This window comes from Indicator indicator, chromosome 4 (assembly GCF_027791375.1).
Source record: "Indicator indicator isolate 239-I01 chromosome 4, UM_Iind_1.1, whole genome shotgun sequence".
NCBI lineage: Eukaryota > Metazoa > Chordata > Aves > Piciformes > Indicatoridae > Indicator > Indicator indicator.
Genome location: NC_072013.1, coordinates 17708948 through 17723990, shown reverse-complemented (window position 1 = coordinate 17723990; position 15043 = coordinate 17708948). Strand labels below are relative to the sequence as shown.

General features: G+C 42.8%; 1 protein-coding gene across 1 annotated transcript; it reads right to left on the bottom strand.

The window, feature by feature from the left end:
* Window positions 1–3339: 3339 nt before the first annotated feature.
* Window positions 3340–12149, bottom strand: PSMC1 (proteasome 26S subunit, ATPase 1). Its single transcript, XM_054400773.1, has 11 exons — window positions 12124–12149; window positions 11280–11333; window positions 10361–10457; window positions 9854–9978; window positions 9281–9466; window positions 8962–9090; window positions 7985–8081; window positions 7620–7809; window positions 6196–6347; window positions 4370–4524; window positions 3340–3614 (listed from the first exon to the last, which is right to left on the bottom strand). Exons 1-11 carry the CDS (start codon window positions 12124–12126, stop codon window positions 3480–3482), a joined length of 1323 nt encoding a protein of 440 aa, XP_054256748.1. The 5' UTR covers window positions 12127–12149; the 3' UTR covers window positions 3340–3479.
* Between the last annotated feature and the right edge of the window lie 2894 nt (window positions 12150–15043).

The window sequence follows — 15043 nt, the reverse complement described above, 5'->3', positions numbered from 1 at the left end:
TTACTCACTTTTGCCCCAAATACAGGCAACTATCCTAAGAGTAGAGATATGGTCTGTTTTTTATTCTCACCAGAGAAGGCAGAGTTATCATGTGGCAGTTTAGGCTGGGTGCCCCTTGCTACTGCCACATAAATTACACCTCTGGTGTCCTGGGTGCCCACCCAATAGGGGTGGACACAGGAAACGGCGTATTTCTACCCATAAATCCTGCGCCCTATAAATCCATCTGCAAAGTCATTCTCTTCCTCTTTCTTCCCTCTCTGCCCCCGTGGGAGATGTCCTCTCTTATCGGGTAACGGTGGGGGAGTATCTCTCTAGGCCACTTAGGCCTGTCTAGGCCTAATGCCAGGAGGAGAATGGGGGAGGGGAGGGGGGGGGGCCAGTCTCAGACCTGGCCAGCCTGAGACTTGCCTAGCAGTGGGAGGGGGAAGAAAGAGCCCTGGGGGTTTTGGGTAGACCCTCAGGTGGGAGAAGGGAAGGATTGGAAGCCTCTGGGAATTATGTAAGGGACTGTGTATGCTTTGGGATATTCTTTGCCACTATGCTTTGTAGTTTTTCTGTAGTTTCACCAATTGCTTTCCCATTTAAACTCTCCATCACTCTCCAATCCGTTTGCGTGTGTCATTCTTTTGTCCCTTTCGGGGCAAGAGATGTTCTGGCTGGCCTCAAACCAGCACATATCAAAACACGATAGTTTAATTATTAGCTTCTATTCCATGAATCTTTGGGTAAGCTCCTAGGGCAGTGATGTGAAATATGACAACAGTTTAAAGGTATAGTAGTGTTATATAAGAATATGCAGAAATATTTAAAAGAGTGCTTGCAGCCCTGCTCTTGTGACCCAAGTACTCAGAGACTGGATCTTCATCTGAAAAGAGGGTACCTTCAGAGGTATTCCAGGTGAAAGCCAACTGTCACTACTAACACCACTAAACCATTCAGAACCCATCTAGCTGCTGCAAACTGATTACATGGAAAGCTGTCTGGAGAAAGCCATCCAACCCATGGCTCAATTTCGCCTGCAGCACCACCATACAAGATATACCTTAGTTTTAGGCTGCACTTAATTTATTCCTTTCTAATAATGTTTTATATGTTATGCAGAATTTTAGATGGCATTACAGCACTTCAGAGCCATGTAAGATTGCTGTGGTTGCAAGTGAGTGTTTTGTTCTAAGAGCAATTCATTAGTCTTTGTAAAAAATGCACATTTTGTTTTTAAGGTCCATGCTTCTTTCAGAACTGACAGAGCTCCTGCACTGGTGTGCTCTGAACAGTAACATCACTAATAGTGCCTTTTGCTCTCCCATTAAAGCAGAACGCTGTTTCCTCTAAACACCTGGAGGGATTTGGAGAGGGAGGAAGCTTCACTGAGCTTCTGCTTGTGTTTCTCTTCAGAGCCATGCAATCACAGAACAGGCCAGGTTGGGAGGGAAGTTGAAAGAACACTGGTCCAACCATTTGTGGAGCAGTGAGTCTAGGTGTGATTTTTCTAGCAACCTGTCCAATTGCATCTTGAAAACCTCCAGCAATGTCAGGGGTTCTCGTTCCAGTCACTTTTCTTATCTCTTCACACCTTGCTTTGGGCCCCTTCCTTTGCACAGCTTCTCCCAATGCAGCACTAGGGCTGTTACCTTCACTTGGATGGTCAGAAGCTGTGCAGTTAACCGGAGCTCCTAAAGTCAGTCCTGCCTTTTAATTCAGACCCCAACAGCTGCTTCTGCCCTTATGGGGAATAATACTGTTCACTTTCTCCTGATCTTTATTAATTTTGTCTTGATCTTTGTGAGTCAAGTTCAGGAATGTTTGGAGAAAGTGTCAGAAGTTAAATTCTTTTGCAAAAGGTAAGAATTTAGTTTTCAGGTATGTTCCTATTTCAGTTACTGTTGTGGCAGTATACCAGAACACTGTTCTTGGTCAACCTTAATACATTGCAGCTTACCTTCAGGCTGTTGAACCAACCTCTGCTTCTAGCCAGCAGTAACAGCCATGTCCCACATTACAAAAAAAAAAAAAAGAAAAAAGAAAAAAAAGGGGGGAAAAAAAAGCCTTGCTTGCCAGCTCTTCAGATCCTCAAAGAATGATGAGATCAACTGCTATGATTAGAAAGTGCTAAAAAAATCACTGGGCTTTTGTGACCTTTCCAAGGAGATGGATCTCATAAGGTTTGTAAGAATGGGTTATAAAACTTGGCTGCTTGTTTTTCTGTCTCCAGCTGAACAACAGCTCTATTTCAGGGTTCCTGTCATCCACATTAAATAAAAGACTCCATTAATCTGGAGGGTTTGCTTTTAACAACAAACCACATTTTTTTTTTTTTTTTTTTTTACATAGTCAAAAAGAAGCTCTTGGCCTTGCTGCAGCCATTGTTCTTGCAGCACTGGTAGTTATCAAAGGGACTGCTCTGTGTGCAGCCCTCCACTGTCTGTCACCAGCCAGTGTTCACTCCCACAGAAAGCTTCCAGAACAAAGACTGCACATCGCTTAACTGTGGCCTGTCTACAAAACTTTATGTAAGCCTAAACAATCACATGTGCAGCATTGGGAAATTAATTATGTAGAATTAAACAAGCACTTCACAGAAGTGCACTACACAGAACACTTATGTGACAAAACAGACATTAACTCTTAGAGGGATGGAACAGCAGGCACTAGATTAGGGAGTAAGAAATCATTTTGAGGTCATGCTGCAGAATACCAAGTACTTGACTTGCAGTTTGCCATGCTGTAGACATGCAGAGAGATTCAAAGCCTTCAGCTGGGCTGACCCTTTTCTATGCCTTAACAGCATGTACATCTTGCCCTGGGCAGCACGGGGCTATAGAACCACCTCGTGTGTTGGTTCCCTTGAAAGGCAGCTCTCACTCAGAGCAAGCAAGCATGGTTATATAATAAACTGTAGCCCTCTTGGGAAACAGAGATTTAGTAACTCTTCAGCAGTTACAAGTATATTACCCAAACGTGTGCAGATCATTAAAGTGATTGTCCACATTGCTTTCTATAAGTACAAGTGCTAGGTGGACATGGGTACTTGTAAAGTGTCTCTTACTTGGGGCTGCACATTCTTTTTGTATATAGGACTTAAGATGCTGAGGTTACTCAGAAGTTAGTTACTTTAGGCCTAGGTAGTTGGCCCCTAAAAAGAACTATATAGAACATCAGTTGTGAAAGACTGACAGTTGGGGAAGCTGTTTCTGCTCTCCTCCCTGCACAGGGTGGTGTGTCAGCAGTGGGGTTTGGTGGGCTGGGCAAGCACATGTAGAGTGACTCGAGCAACAGACAGTTCCCTGTGAAAAGAGCCAGGTCTGTGCCACCACAACAGTTCAATCCAAAGACATGTTTTATTGTGAAATGAAGCGTTACACTGACTCAATAACCACAACTGATCAGGATTTAACCTCTTCAAGAACGAGAATGAGCTAGACTATGTGGTGTTGCACGAGACTGCCATCTACGCATAGTCCCCAAAGAGACATAACTTAAAGATACAGTCCCTCGGGGGTTCCCTCCTGCTTCTTATAGAGAACATTCTCTTTAGACTTCTTGAAGTCTTCGTTTGTTACTTTCATTCGCCGTTCCCTCAAAGCCATCAGCCCAGCTTCTGTACAAATTGCCTGCAATAGAGAAAGAAGTTCCTATCTCTGTGCAACCCCTTCAAGCCACACCTCAGAAGAGAACAGCATCTTCACGCTGCTGCAACTGACTAGCGGAAGTGCAGGGTGTCATCGTTTACATTCTTTAGTTGAGTTCTGTTCAGTAGCACTGAAGCATGTAAAGCAATCTGGATAAAACTAAGTATGTCCTTCTGTAGGCATAGTAATGCTTTCCTTCCTGTGAGGAACAGATGCACCCAGCTCTGTTAACAAGGCCGTGACAGAGTAAAGTGATCTCATGTTTGGTTAAGCTCATCAGTGTGAATGTGGTAACTCTAGCAAGGGCTCGGTCTGCCTCAGAAAAGCAGACTATGTATGCCTGAAGCTTCCTTTTCTACAGTTCCATTTTTACCTGCTTGCAACATAGTCTTGAAAAATGCTTCTTTTGCACTATGTTGTTGTGTTTAAGAGATTTTTGCACATTTGTGCAAGATTCCAAATTCCCCTTCTAATTTTCACTTTCTAAAATTTCACATTCAGAGAACACAAGCACCTACTCCATCAACACAACCTATCTCATAATTACTGTTCTGATACATTTCTCATTTGTAAGGCTGAGTACGTGGCACTCATGAACGGGATCTAAAGCCACCCAACTGTCCCTCAGTGCTGTAACCACAGGCAACTAGAGAACAGTTACTTCAACAGGTAATGTTTTTGGATGCAGTAAAAATGCAATTTGTTTTGAAATATAAACAATAGTGATGTACACAGACCTTAATATCTGCACCACTGAGATCATCTTTTGCCATAATCAGCTCATCCAAAGTCACATCATCTGCCAGGGTCATTCTGCTGGTGTGGATCTGAAAGATGCGTTTCTTGGTCTTCTCATCAGGCAGAGGGAACTCTATTTTCCTATCGATACGTCCTGTGCAAAAGAGAAGTTCAGTCTTAGATTTTTTGCATGCAGCTATTGGAAACAGAGCAGGAAGAACATTTCAAGGTTAGACTAGCAGTAACTGGTTCTTCACAGCACAAATGTCTTAGAGTAGAAGGTGAGAGAAGTCTATTTGCCGTGAACAGGAAGCAACTGGAGCTGGAGGACACCGTCCTGCTGAGAAAGTCTGTATCACAGCAGGTAAGAGACGCCTCACCTAGGAAACATGAAAAGCCTTCTCTGAGTCACATATAAATAGAAAAACCCCAGTGTGTCATAGCACCAAAAATACCTCTTCTTGCAATAAAACTTTATTCTGAGATTATCTTTAGTTCTCAAGTTTTTCTCTTGCACACACACAAAATCAATCCCTGTGGCAATTTGAAGAACTTTTCCTTCCTATATAACCAACCTAAAAAACCCCCCATAAAACATCCAAAAACTGAAGAGGGCAAGTTTTGCATAAAAAGTTCTGTTGTGAGTCCCTACCAGATAGTTCCTTTATGTCAATAGGGACTGGGGATGTTCTGGTACTCATTGCTCCCAACTTCAGGGGACAGACTTTATAAGATAATCAGCTCACTCTTTTTTTCCTGGTTTAGATTATCTTAGGAGGGTTGATGGCACCACACACGCTTCTCCAGACTACCGCTCACAATGGTGGATCAGTTTGCTGAGCGTCTGGCAGCCGCCTCGGTCGCTCACCCAATTCTCATCATTTAAATACTCAACTGGTAGGAAGTTTCCTTCCAACAAATTTTAGATCATCTTAGCTTGTCTTTTAATACTGGTATAGTGTTCTCTGTACTCTTAACAGCACTGGTTTTGATTTGGAGAGGGTATGGCTAACATGGTGACAAAATCAGATTTCTTTTGCAACTCACAACTAACCCTCAGCAACCTCATCCTGTGGGCCTGTTTTTTTCTAAATTCCTTGCATCCAGGTAGTCCAGTGACTCTTCAGAGTAGTTCTATTGACAATTTCATCTTAAATTTACTTTAGTACTTTAGAAGGAGTATCTCTACATCAATACTTAGTTTCCTCAAGTAAATTCCGTCAGGACGCTTAGCTTAATGCTTTGATCTCTGCATAGCACAGACCCCACAGATGTATGTTCCAGTACATTTTTAGTGGCCATTTAAAAATACTGCTTGTGCCTGTTCAAGCTCCTGACTTGTAACATGTCAAAACAAGATCTTTATTTTCCCTCACTTCTCCCCCAGCTGACAGCAGTATGCCTGGAGGCAGACTGGTTTCCTTGCATCACAATCCAGGCTCTGATTGTTAAGCCTCAAGCTCTCTTCTATGAAGCACAAGTGGTACTGCCCTTGTGGACCTCCCCCACCTGCTGAAGATGTTAACAAAATTCTGCTGCTGCACTATAGTTTGCCAAAACAGCTGTGCCATCTTCATACAAAGGAAGACTATTCAAACTCTGTATATGCAAGAGGAACTGACATTTCTTCACTTCTGCAAGTTTTCCTCCCATTTGGAAACTTGTGCATGGGTTCTGATTTTAACAGATACACCAACACAGATGACACGGTGAATAAAGACAAACCAGTAACTTGTATTCATTTTACCAGCCCACATTTGAGAAATTGTGAGCAGTCCTCTCACAAGAAAAGTGCCTTAAGGATACACACAGTGAATTCTCTTACCTGGCCTAATTAAAGCTGGGTCCAGTGTTTCTATTCTGTTTGTAGCCATGATAACTTTAACATCTCCCCGGGAGTCAAACCCATCCAACTGGTTCAGCAGCTCCAGCATTGTACGCTGGATCTCTCTCTCACCACCTGAATTTGAGTCATACCTTTAAGAAAACAAGAGTCAGAAAAAACACTCCACAAATTTAAGAACATACTTCACATAACTGCTACAAAGGTATAAACAAGACAGTCTGGGGGTGTTTTGGGTTTGTTTTTTGGTTTGTTTGTTTGGGTTTTTTTTGTTTAAACATCCATAAGAGATTTTTTTAAATGTTCACCTACAGAAAGCAAAAAGAATCATACTGTGACATTCTGGTAAGTGAAGGGACCCTGAGCTATTCTCAGAGCTGGGAGAAACACCAGCAATCACAAGAAAGCAATCAGTCCTTTTTCCATGTTTGCATGTATTTGGAAACCTCTCCCACATAATAAAATTAACATAAGGACACCCCCCCCATTCTTAAAAGCACGATTCCACTTCCTAGAAAATGAGCTTGTCACTCATTTCTCCATTTCAGAGATCTCCTCATGCATGCAGTTGTAGCCATATGCCCTTCAGCCCTACTAATGTAGATCCTAGTCTAACTGCTCCTCCCGAAACACAGGTGCCAGTGGCTGTACTTCTCTGCTATTTCATTTTGCCAATATTGGACTAGATAATCCACACCTGAAACAGCTCAGCCACATTTAGGAACAGTCTGACACAACCTTTATGAACTCCACCTGTTACTCAATCCCATGAGTCCAATCCTTTCTACAGATGCTGAAATACATGGGGCAGAAGCTGCCTCATACTGAGGCTTCAGGCTAGTAGCTGTGTAGTGATTTGATTGAGCGCCTTTTCTGTTTATTTAAACCCCATTTGACTACTTCAAAGATGACTTGTATTGGACAATTCCAACCAGCACAGGGAATTTTCAAAGTAACACAACTTGGATACAGGCTGAACAATAGGCAAGTATGGCACAAGCAATGCTTCACCATAACATCACACTCTACTACATAATGTTCTAACAACGTAAGTATTTAGTCACCTGTCTGGAGAGACAAATGATAAATGGATGTATTCTGCATGAAGCACGCTGCTTTACTCACTAAAGCCAACTGCTGTACATTTGGATTTGCACTTAGAGGGTACCATATGAATTTAAGCACAGTGCCTCTCTCTCTTAAGACACTAGCAGGGAGATGCTACCAGGCATCGAGATCAGTCTGCAATCGTAGCTGTTTAATATGAAAAGGCTGGTATACGTTTTAGTTTCAAAGTGATTTGAGATTTTACTTGATAAAAACACTTTACATAAAGAAGTGTTTCTAGTAAAGCTTTTATTGTCTCTGCCATACCAGTGTGTGAGGTGGAAGCTGGAATACTGTACCTCTTGGTACCAATGGCATCAATTTCATCAATGAAGACAATCGATGGAGCATGCTCTTCAGCCACACGGAACAACTCGCGCACAAGTTTTGGACCGTCACCCAAGTACTTCTGTATGAGTTCTGAACCAACCACTCTCAGGAAGGTTGCTGAAGTTTGGTTTGCTACTGCTTTGGCTAGTAAAGTTTTACCTATTTTTAATTGAAAAGAAATACTGTAATTTGTCTGGCAGTGGGGGAGCAGGGGGAATAACAAATTGCTTTAACAAAACAGCCACATGTGTGACAGACTTGGCAATGCTTCCATACTAAGCATCATTCATTTATTCGTGTTAGCTCAGCTCCATTGTTACTGTTTGCAAGGTACCTGTGCCAGGTGGGCCGTACAGAATGACTCCTTTGGGTGGCTTTATACCCATCTCTTCATAATACTCAGGATGGGTGAGAGGAAGCTCCACAGACTCCTGCAGTGCAAGAAAAACAAACCTGCTTTTTCTAAAGAGGAAGCACTCTCCACAGAAGTTCTGAGAATCCTGAGAACAGCATTAGTAAAAGCAATGAAGGCAAGAACTTAGCAGATTTCTAGACAGACCTCCAAAGTATGGCTCTGCTGCCCCCAATTCTAATGCAGACAACTACTTTATCTGAAGAGGTCTTCCACTTGGCATGTGTAAGAGAAGCAGGGAGTGTTTCGCCTTCCTCCAAACTAAAAGCATCATGACAAATTCAGAAACCTGGAGTTCCTGACTGCTGAACACTCACAGAGGGCTTTAGAAGGATGCTTTCCACCATGAGTTACCAGATACTACACATCACTATTTAAGATCACTTGTGAATTTGGACACATACTCAAAGAGAAAAGACTGAGTTTTACCAGGGTTCAGATAAAGCTCTGCTGGTAGGGAAAACAACCACCCCAAACCAACTAAACACAAACACCCTCCAACGAAAAAACAAACAAATGCAAACTCAAAACAAGCTGAAAATCCCCTCCCCACTAGATCCTAGATTGCACAGCATCAGACACTCAAACAACCTCTGCACTTTTTACAATTAACTCTCACAACACTCAGTGATTTTGTATGTTGCAAAATAAGTTATTGCAGAGATTTTATGAGCTCAGAGCTCTGCAGGTTCCACAGCAACTGTGAAGGTTTCTGTGTGTACAGTTCTGAATGGGTGTGCTGCCCACTTAACAGATCTAGATCTGTGAGTCTGCCTAGCAGAATCAAAGATGTGCAAGACACTACATGAACAGCAGTTGGTCCTGCTGTCACACTTCTGAGCTCCCAGCACTACAACTACTTTTTTACCTTAACAGGATAAATTAGTACAACTGAATACCTTGATTTCTTGAATCTGGTTGTCAAGGCCACCAATGTCAGCATATGTTTCTTGAGGAGCTTTCTCCACTTTCATCACCGTAACTAAAGGGTCTGTGTCATCCATCAGAACTCCTATCACAGCATGAACCTAATTCAAGCATTAAGACTCGTCAAAGAAAGCAAGCATTACAAATATAAGTTCAAGCCTAAACCAATGCCCACCTAGGTGTGTGAAATAAACAGAGCTCTCAGACCTTCTGATCCTGTGACTCTCAGGAAAAAAAGACCAGTTAAAAACAGTACAAGAACTTGTGCTTCGTTTTACAGAAACAACTCACCTTGTGATTTAGCAAAACAGAGCAGCCTGGCTCTAGCAGATCCTTGTCCACAAAAGACAAAATACTGACATAGTGTTCTGATCCTACTGACGTGGACACAATAGCATGGTTGTCATCAATGATCTCCTCCAAAGTACCCACAGACATTGGTGTTCCCCTCAGGTCATCCACCTTTGATCTTTCTTCCTGTTGTCAAGAAAAATCAACTCAAGAACACAGGCAAAACCATTCTTGTACAACAATGGCTCTATAGTTCACACTAAACGTAACAGAACCAGTCTTTGCTATTGCTACTTCACTGCCCCCAAAGGGTATAAAAGCACAGGCCAGTAGCAAAATCCACTATTATTTTATTCCAGTGCTACAGACACTGCTCTATGGATGTGCCTAGCTGGAACATTAGTTTATTCTCTGTTGATGGGTATCTGAGAGCTGCACTTTGACAGACTGCTTAAGAAAAAAAAACCACTGTGGCCATATCTGTAGCAACACAATGTTTTGACTAAAAATCATTAAATCACTAGAAAAAAATCCCTTGTTTTCTGGACAGTAATCCTTCTTCATGAATCTCACCTCTTGTTTTTCTTCCAAAGGCTTCATCTGTTCTTGGTTTCTGATAAATTCTTCCTCCATCAGAAGATAATCTTTAATTCTCTCCAATTTCAACAATTTGAGTCTGCATTGTGTATGAGGAGTCACTGTAATCCAAGTAAAAATCACAGTATTTTAAACCAAGTTTAACATAATACCAACTACTCACTAATTCACTATCAGAAAATACAAGAGAATTTCTGGTAATAACTTCTATATGAGCACCAGTCTCACTGCAATTCTAGGTAAAAAACAATTGTAAAGATAGAGTTAAGAGAGAGAAGAAATGCAGGGAGAAAACTTTCTCTTGCTCAGGCTTCATCCTGCAAAACAATAATCTTATTTTGCGTTTTTATGTTAATTAAAATTCCATTTGACTTTCTGTTTAATCATCTGTGACCTACACAGAGACAGATCTATGGGAAAGACAGATCTGCACTTCTCAAAGAGTGGTGATTCACAGGACTGCTGGGCAGGCAGAATACTCACCCAGGGGGAGTTTGCTGGCAGCATCTGGTCCTTTTGTCTTCTTCTTCTTTTTCCCCACTCTCGTTGGAACTGGAGGTTCGTATTTCTTCTTCTTATCCTTATTTGTAAGAATAATTCCATGGAAAAAAAAATCAGGACATTAACAACGAAAAAAAACATACAGATGTTATGCACACAAGGTGAGAGCTCAACTTAAGCTGAATGGCTAAGTAACAAAATTCACTCCTTTATGATAAATAGCAAAAAGCCCCCCCAAAAAAGATTTTTAAAGTTCAAAAATTTTTCCTCCTGCTTATTTCAAATCCTTCTTTTAACTAGATTCCTGCCAAATTTCAGTGAACATAAAACATGTAACACTAAAGACTTAAGTAAATCACAAATAAAGCTCATATACGGAAGGATGAGGGGAAAACATTGACTCTGAACATCTCCCCTGCATTTCAATCCAGAGGTAATGCACACTCAGTCTGCCAGCTTAGACATCACTTGTGACATCTGTTATACTTCCATCTCCAAAAGAAATTGGAAACGGACCTTGACATGAAGTATAGACCTAAAGCAGATGACAGTGTGATGTCATTTTTCAAACCAAACCCAGCTACATGACAGTTTAAAGGTGAGTACTGTTTGCTAAGCCAGATATAGTTTCATTCTTTTAAAAAAATAAATTACTACTGACATTTTATTTTCCTTTACAGTTAGAGTCCTTTTTCTATCTTTGAACAGCAACCTATTTCCTCCAGTATGCATCCAAAAGACATAAGACATTCCATCAAAGCCAGCAAGAGCCCGGTTTTATGCAATTCTGAGTACAAGAATGAAAAAATATTGTAAAGTAAAGCCTTTTGCTGCCAGCCTTTACAGTAGCACACCTTTAGGTCATCCTACAAGTAAAAACATTTGTTTTATTTTTACTTACCTTGTCATCCTTCTTCCCTCCACCAGGACCATGTCCACCGCTCTGACTTTGACCCTAAAAGAAACCCAAAACAACAGCTAAATGGAAGTACAATACTATGAATCTTGAAACTTATGGATGGTTCTAAGCTAAAGAAATGCCATAATTATATTTCTCCTATCTAAACAAAGTACTAACACAAGTCAATTAATTGTGAATGAATAAAGAGAAGTATGGATTTATGTGGCAGGGAAGGACATGTTCATTGGATTGGGTTTTGATCTATATGGCATTGTACTGTATTGCTACATTGCAATTTTAACGCAATCCTTACTAATGTGAATTAATGAGCACCACTACGTAACGTGCATCACAAAACGATTTCCGATCAGCTAAGTTACCTCCCATTCCTCCCACTAGCAGAACAAACCAGTGTCGTTGTCTGCAAACACCTATTACCCCTCTCTGCAAGAGGCCTGACCTCTCCGGGGCGATGCCCAGACCCACTGGGGAATGCTCGCACTGCTGGCCGGACGGCCTCTGCAGACTCACGACTACAAAACTACTTTGTTCTTACAGCAAAGAGCAAACAGGCGAGCCTTCCGCGACAGCAAGCCCCTACTCAGAACTCTGACTGGCCTTCGTGTAGCCGGCCGCGCTCGTCCCGGTGCCACTCGCCGGAAGCGGCCTAAAGCCTCAGTGCCGGCGGTGACTACGCAAAACTCCGGGTGATGACTGATCTTGGCCAGATGCCTGAAGTAGCCCGTGTCCCCCCAGCATCGCACGGTGGGCATGGCCCCCTGCCCCCACAAAGGCCGCGCTCTCGGGACCCAGAGCAGGCCCGGAGACAGAGTGCCCGTCTTACCATCCTGCCTCGGCACCACACCGGAAGTACCGCCCTGACGGCTCCCGGCGAGGGACGCGGTGATGACGTCACTACGGGGTACAGCGAAGGCCAAACGCGCCAGGGCGTGAGGCGCCCGGGTGACCAGCAGCCAGCGGGTCGTTGCTTTTTCCCTCAGCCCGCTGTCCTGCCTCCTGCCCTGCGATCAGCCACTGCTTTCTAGCCTGCCGACACCCCCGGGCTCGGACCTTGCCCATCCACCCCCGCAGCCATCTGGGAGGCGCAGGGGCCCTTGAGGCCGCGGCTCGGGTTGTAGCGCCGGCAGCGAGCAGCAGAGGGCTGCCTGCCACTGCGGTGGCCACCGGCAGGGAGCGGGGTCCTGCGAGTGCCCGGCCGACCCGGTTTTCGTGATTTCTTTGAAATGCTGTTAGTTCATGAGACCTCAGGATTCTGGGCGGGGGGTGCTTCCTGTGTAAGCGTGCTAGCAAAAGCCATGTGGCCCTGCTGCTACTCCTGCCTCCAGACGGTTCAAATCCCCTGTATGAGTTCTCTATATTATCTCTCTTGAGTACAGCGAACCGTGGTCTCGAGAAAAAGTGGTTTATGCTCTGCTGTTACATCTCAATTACTATGGAATTTGAAATAGTTTACAGCTTAAGATTAGTAACACTTTCCACCTATCTTAACCGCAGAAACGTAGCAGTGGCTAAGTGGAAAAGAAATTTTCAACTGGCTGACAGCAGCTTTTGCTTCAAAAGTGTGAAACTGCTTTCTTCACCATAGAAACCTAGAAGAAAGCAGAGTTCTTTCCCCGTGAGACATTTCTCGAGTATTTTTAGGTTCAGTTCACATCAAAACAAGAAGCCTATTAAAGCCTATAATAACCAGCTGCCACAATGTTCATAAAAAGGATATTAAAACCTGAAAATGCTGGGAAAGTGTGCCTTAGCCCATTCAAGTAACCTCCCTTAAGCACTACTACTTAACCACTAGGAGATGGATGTTCCTGAAAAGACCCAAAATACTCTGGTTGTGTTGTGCCACAAGTGGCAATGTTTATTAAATACTTGGCAGTGCTTGCCTGGTTTGTGTGCCTGCTTGAGGAGTGGTTCTGGGTTTTTATGCTATTGTGAAGAATTCACCAATCATAACTTAGCCTTGCACATACTGCAAACTGCTTTTAATGTGTGGTCTGGTACTGTTGGAGAAGATACATGAACGCTGTAGAGGGCAGCAGCTCTACAACTCAAGAGAGTAGCCTGATATATTGGAAAGGTGCAAAAGCAGAGCTAACGTTTTACAATGTTAGATCTTCTGCTGAAACCATGTCTGGACTATTACTTTAACAAATTAAAATAATAGATGATAGAATTGTTTTGATTGAAAGAAACCTTTTAAGATCATCAAGTCCAACCGTTAGCCTAACACTGCCAAGTCCACCATGAAACCATGTCCCTCAGCACCACATCTACACATCTTTGGATGTGACTCAACGACTTCCCTGGCGAGCTATTCCAGTGCTTGAAAACCGTTTCTGTGAAGAACTGTTTCCTCATATACGGTCTCAATCTCCCATGGTACCACTTGAGACCATTTTCTGATTCCTCTTGTCTTGGTACTTGGGACAAGAGACGCCTCACTTCAACCTCATTTCAGGTAGTTGTAGAGAGTGAGAAGATCTCTTCTCAGCCTCCTTTTCACCAGACAAAACAATTCCAGTTTCCTCAGCCACTCCTCATAAGACCTGCTCTCTAGAATTTTCACCAGCTTCTTTGGACATGTTCCAGGACCTCAACATCTTTCTTGTACTGAGGGGCACAAAACTGAACACAGTATTTGAGGTGTGGGCCCCACCAGTGCTGCATATATGGAGCAATCATTTCCCTGGTCCTGCTGATCACAGTTTCTGATACCGGCCAGGGTGCTGTTGGCCTTTTTGGCCACCTGAGCACACTCCTGGCTCATGTTCAGACAGCTGTCAGCCAGCATCCACAGGTTCTTTTCCACTGGGTAGCTTTCCAGACTCTTCCCCAAGCCCATAGCATCACATGGGGTTGTTGGAACCCAAGAGCTGGACCCAGCACTTGGCCTTGTTCAGTCTCATATAGTTGGCCTCAGTCCATCAATCCAGCCTGTCCAGATCCCTCTATAGAGCCTTCCTGCTCTCAAGCAGATCAACGCTCCCACCGAACTTCATGTTGTCAGTTAATTTAATATCATGTTAATGTAACTGGCTGGGCTGTATAGGAAGATGTGAGGTTTTGATAATTTACTTTGGTTGGGTTCCATTTGTTCACAAGGGTTACTGCTTTGCACTGTGGGTTTAATTTGACTTTTCTATTATTTTTATTCTTTTGTGAATTAGCTGCATTTTTGTTATGGTATCAGCTGTTCTGAAACTTTTGAGGACACTTGTAATTAAATTAAATCAAAACAGATGTTGTTTGTTTTAATAACATTCACTTTATGGAATTTACTGTTTTATAGCAATACCTTACAGTGTACAAATCTAGAACATCCTATCCCTCAAATATATGCAGCTTTTTCTCTCTTCAGCCTCACTTTGGATTCAGACACCCATACTTATTTAGAAGTGTACCTGTAATTGGTAGTGCTGGCTATGATTCAGATTTCTTTTCACATTTTTTTCTTACAGAACCCTGACTTTAGTCACTTGTGGCTTTGAGATCATTCAAAGTGGGAGAATTACTTCGTAAGCTGACCAAAATGGCCAGGCTGTAGGGCGAACCTAAAAGCACAACTTTGCATTTGTGAGACACATCTATGACAGCATATCAAGTCTGTAGCCTTTATAAATATTGGGGAATTACATATAGGAGAACAGTAAAAGTATGTTATCAAGATTGTCTCCCAGCTCATTCACTTAAATATTGCTGTGGAACAGCCGTGGCAGAAAATGGGAGTCACAGCAGGGAACTGC

What these genes read in the sequence shown, in the direction of transcription:
- PSMC1 (XM_054400773.1), bottom strand. An exon ending in CTTTGGAAGAAAAACAAGAG is followed by an intron (nt 9,467 to 9,853) that starts GTGAGATTCATG and finishes TCTTGACAACAG; the next exon opens with GAAGAAAGATCAAAGGTGGA. An exon ending in GATGCCATTGGTACCAAGAG is followed by an intron (nt 6,348 to 7,619) that starts GTACAGTATTCC and finishes GTTTTCTTAAAG; the next exon opens with GTATGACTCAAATTCAGGTG.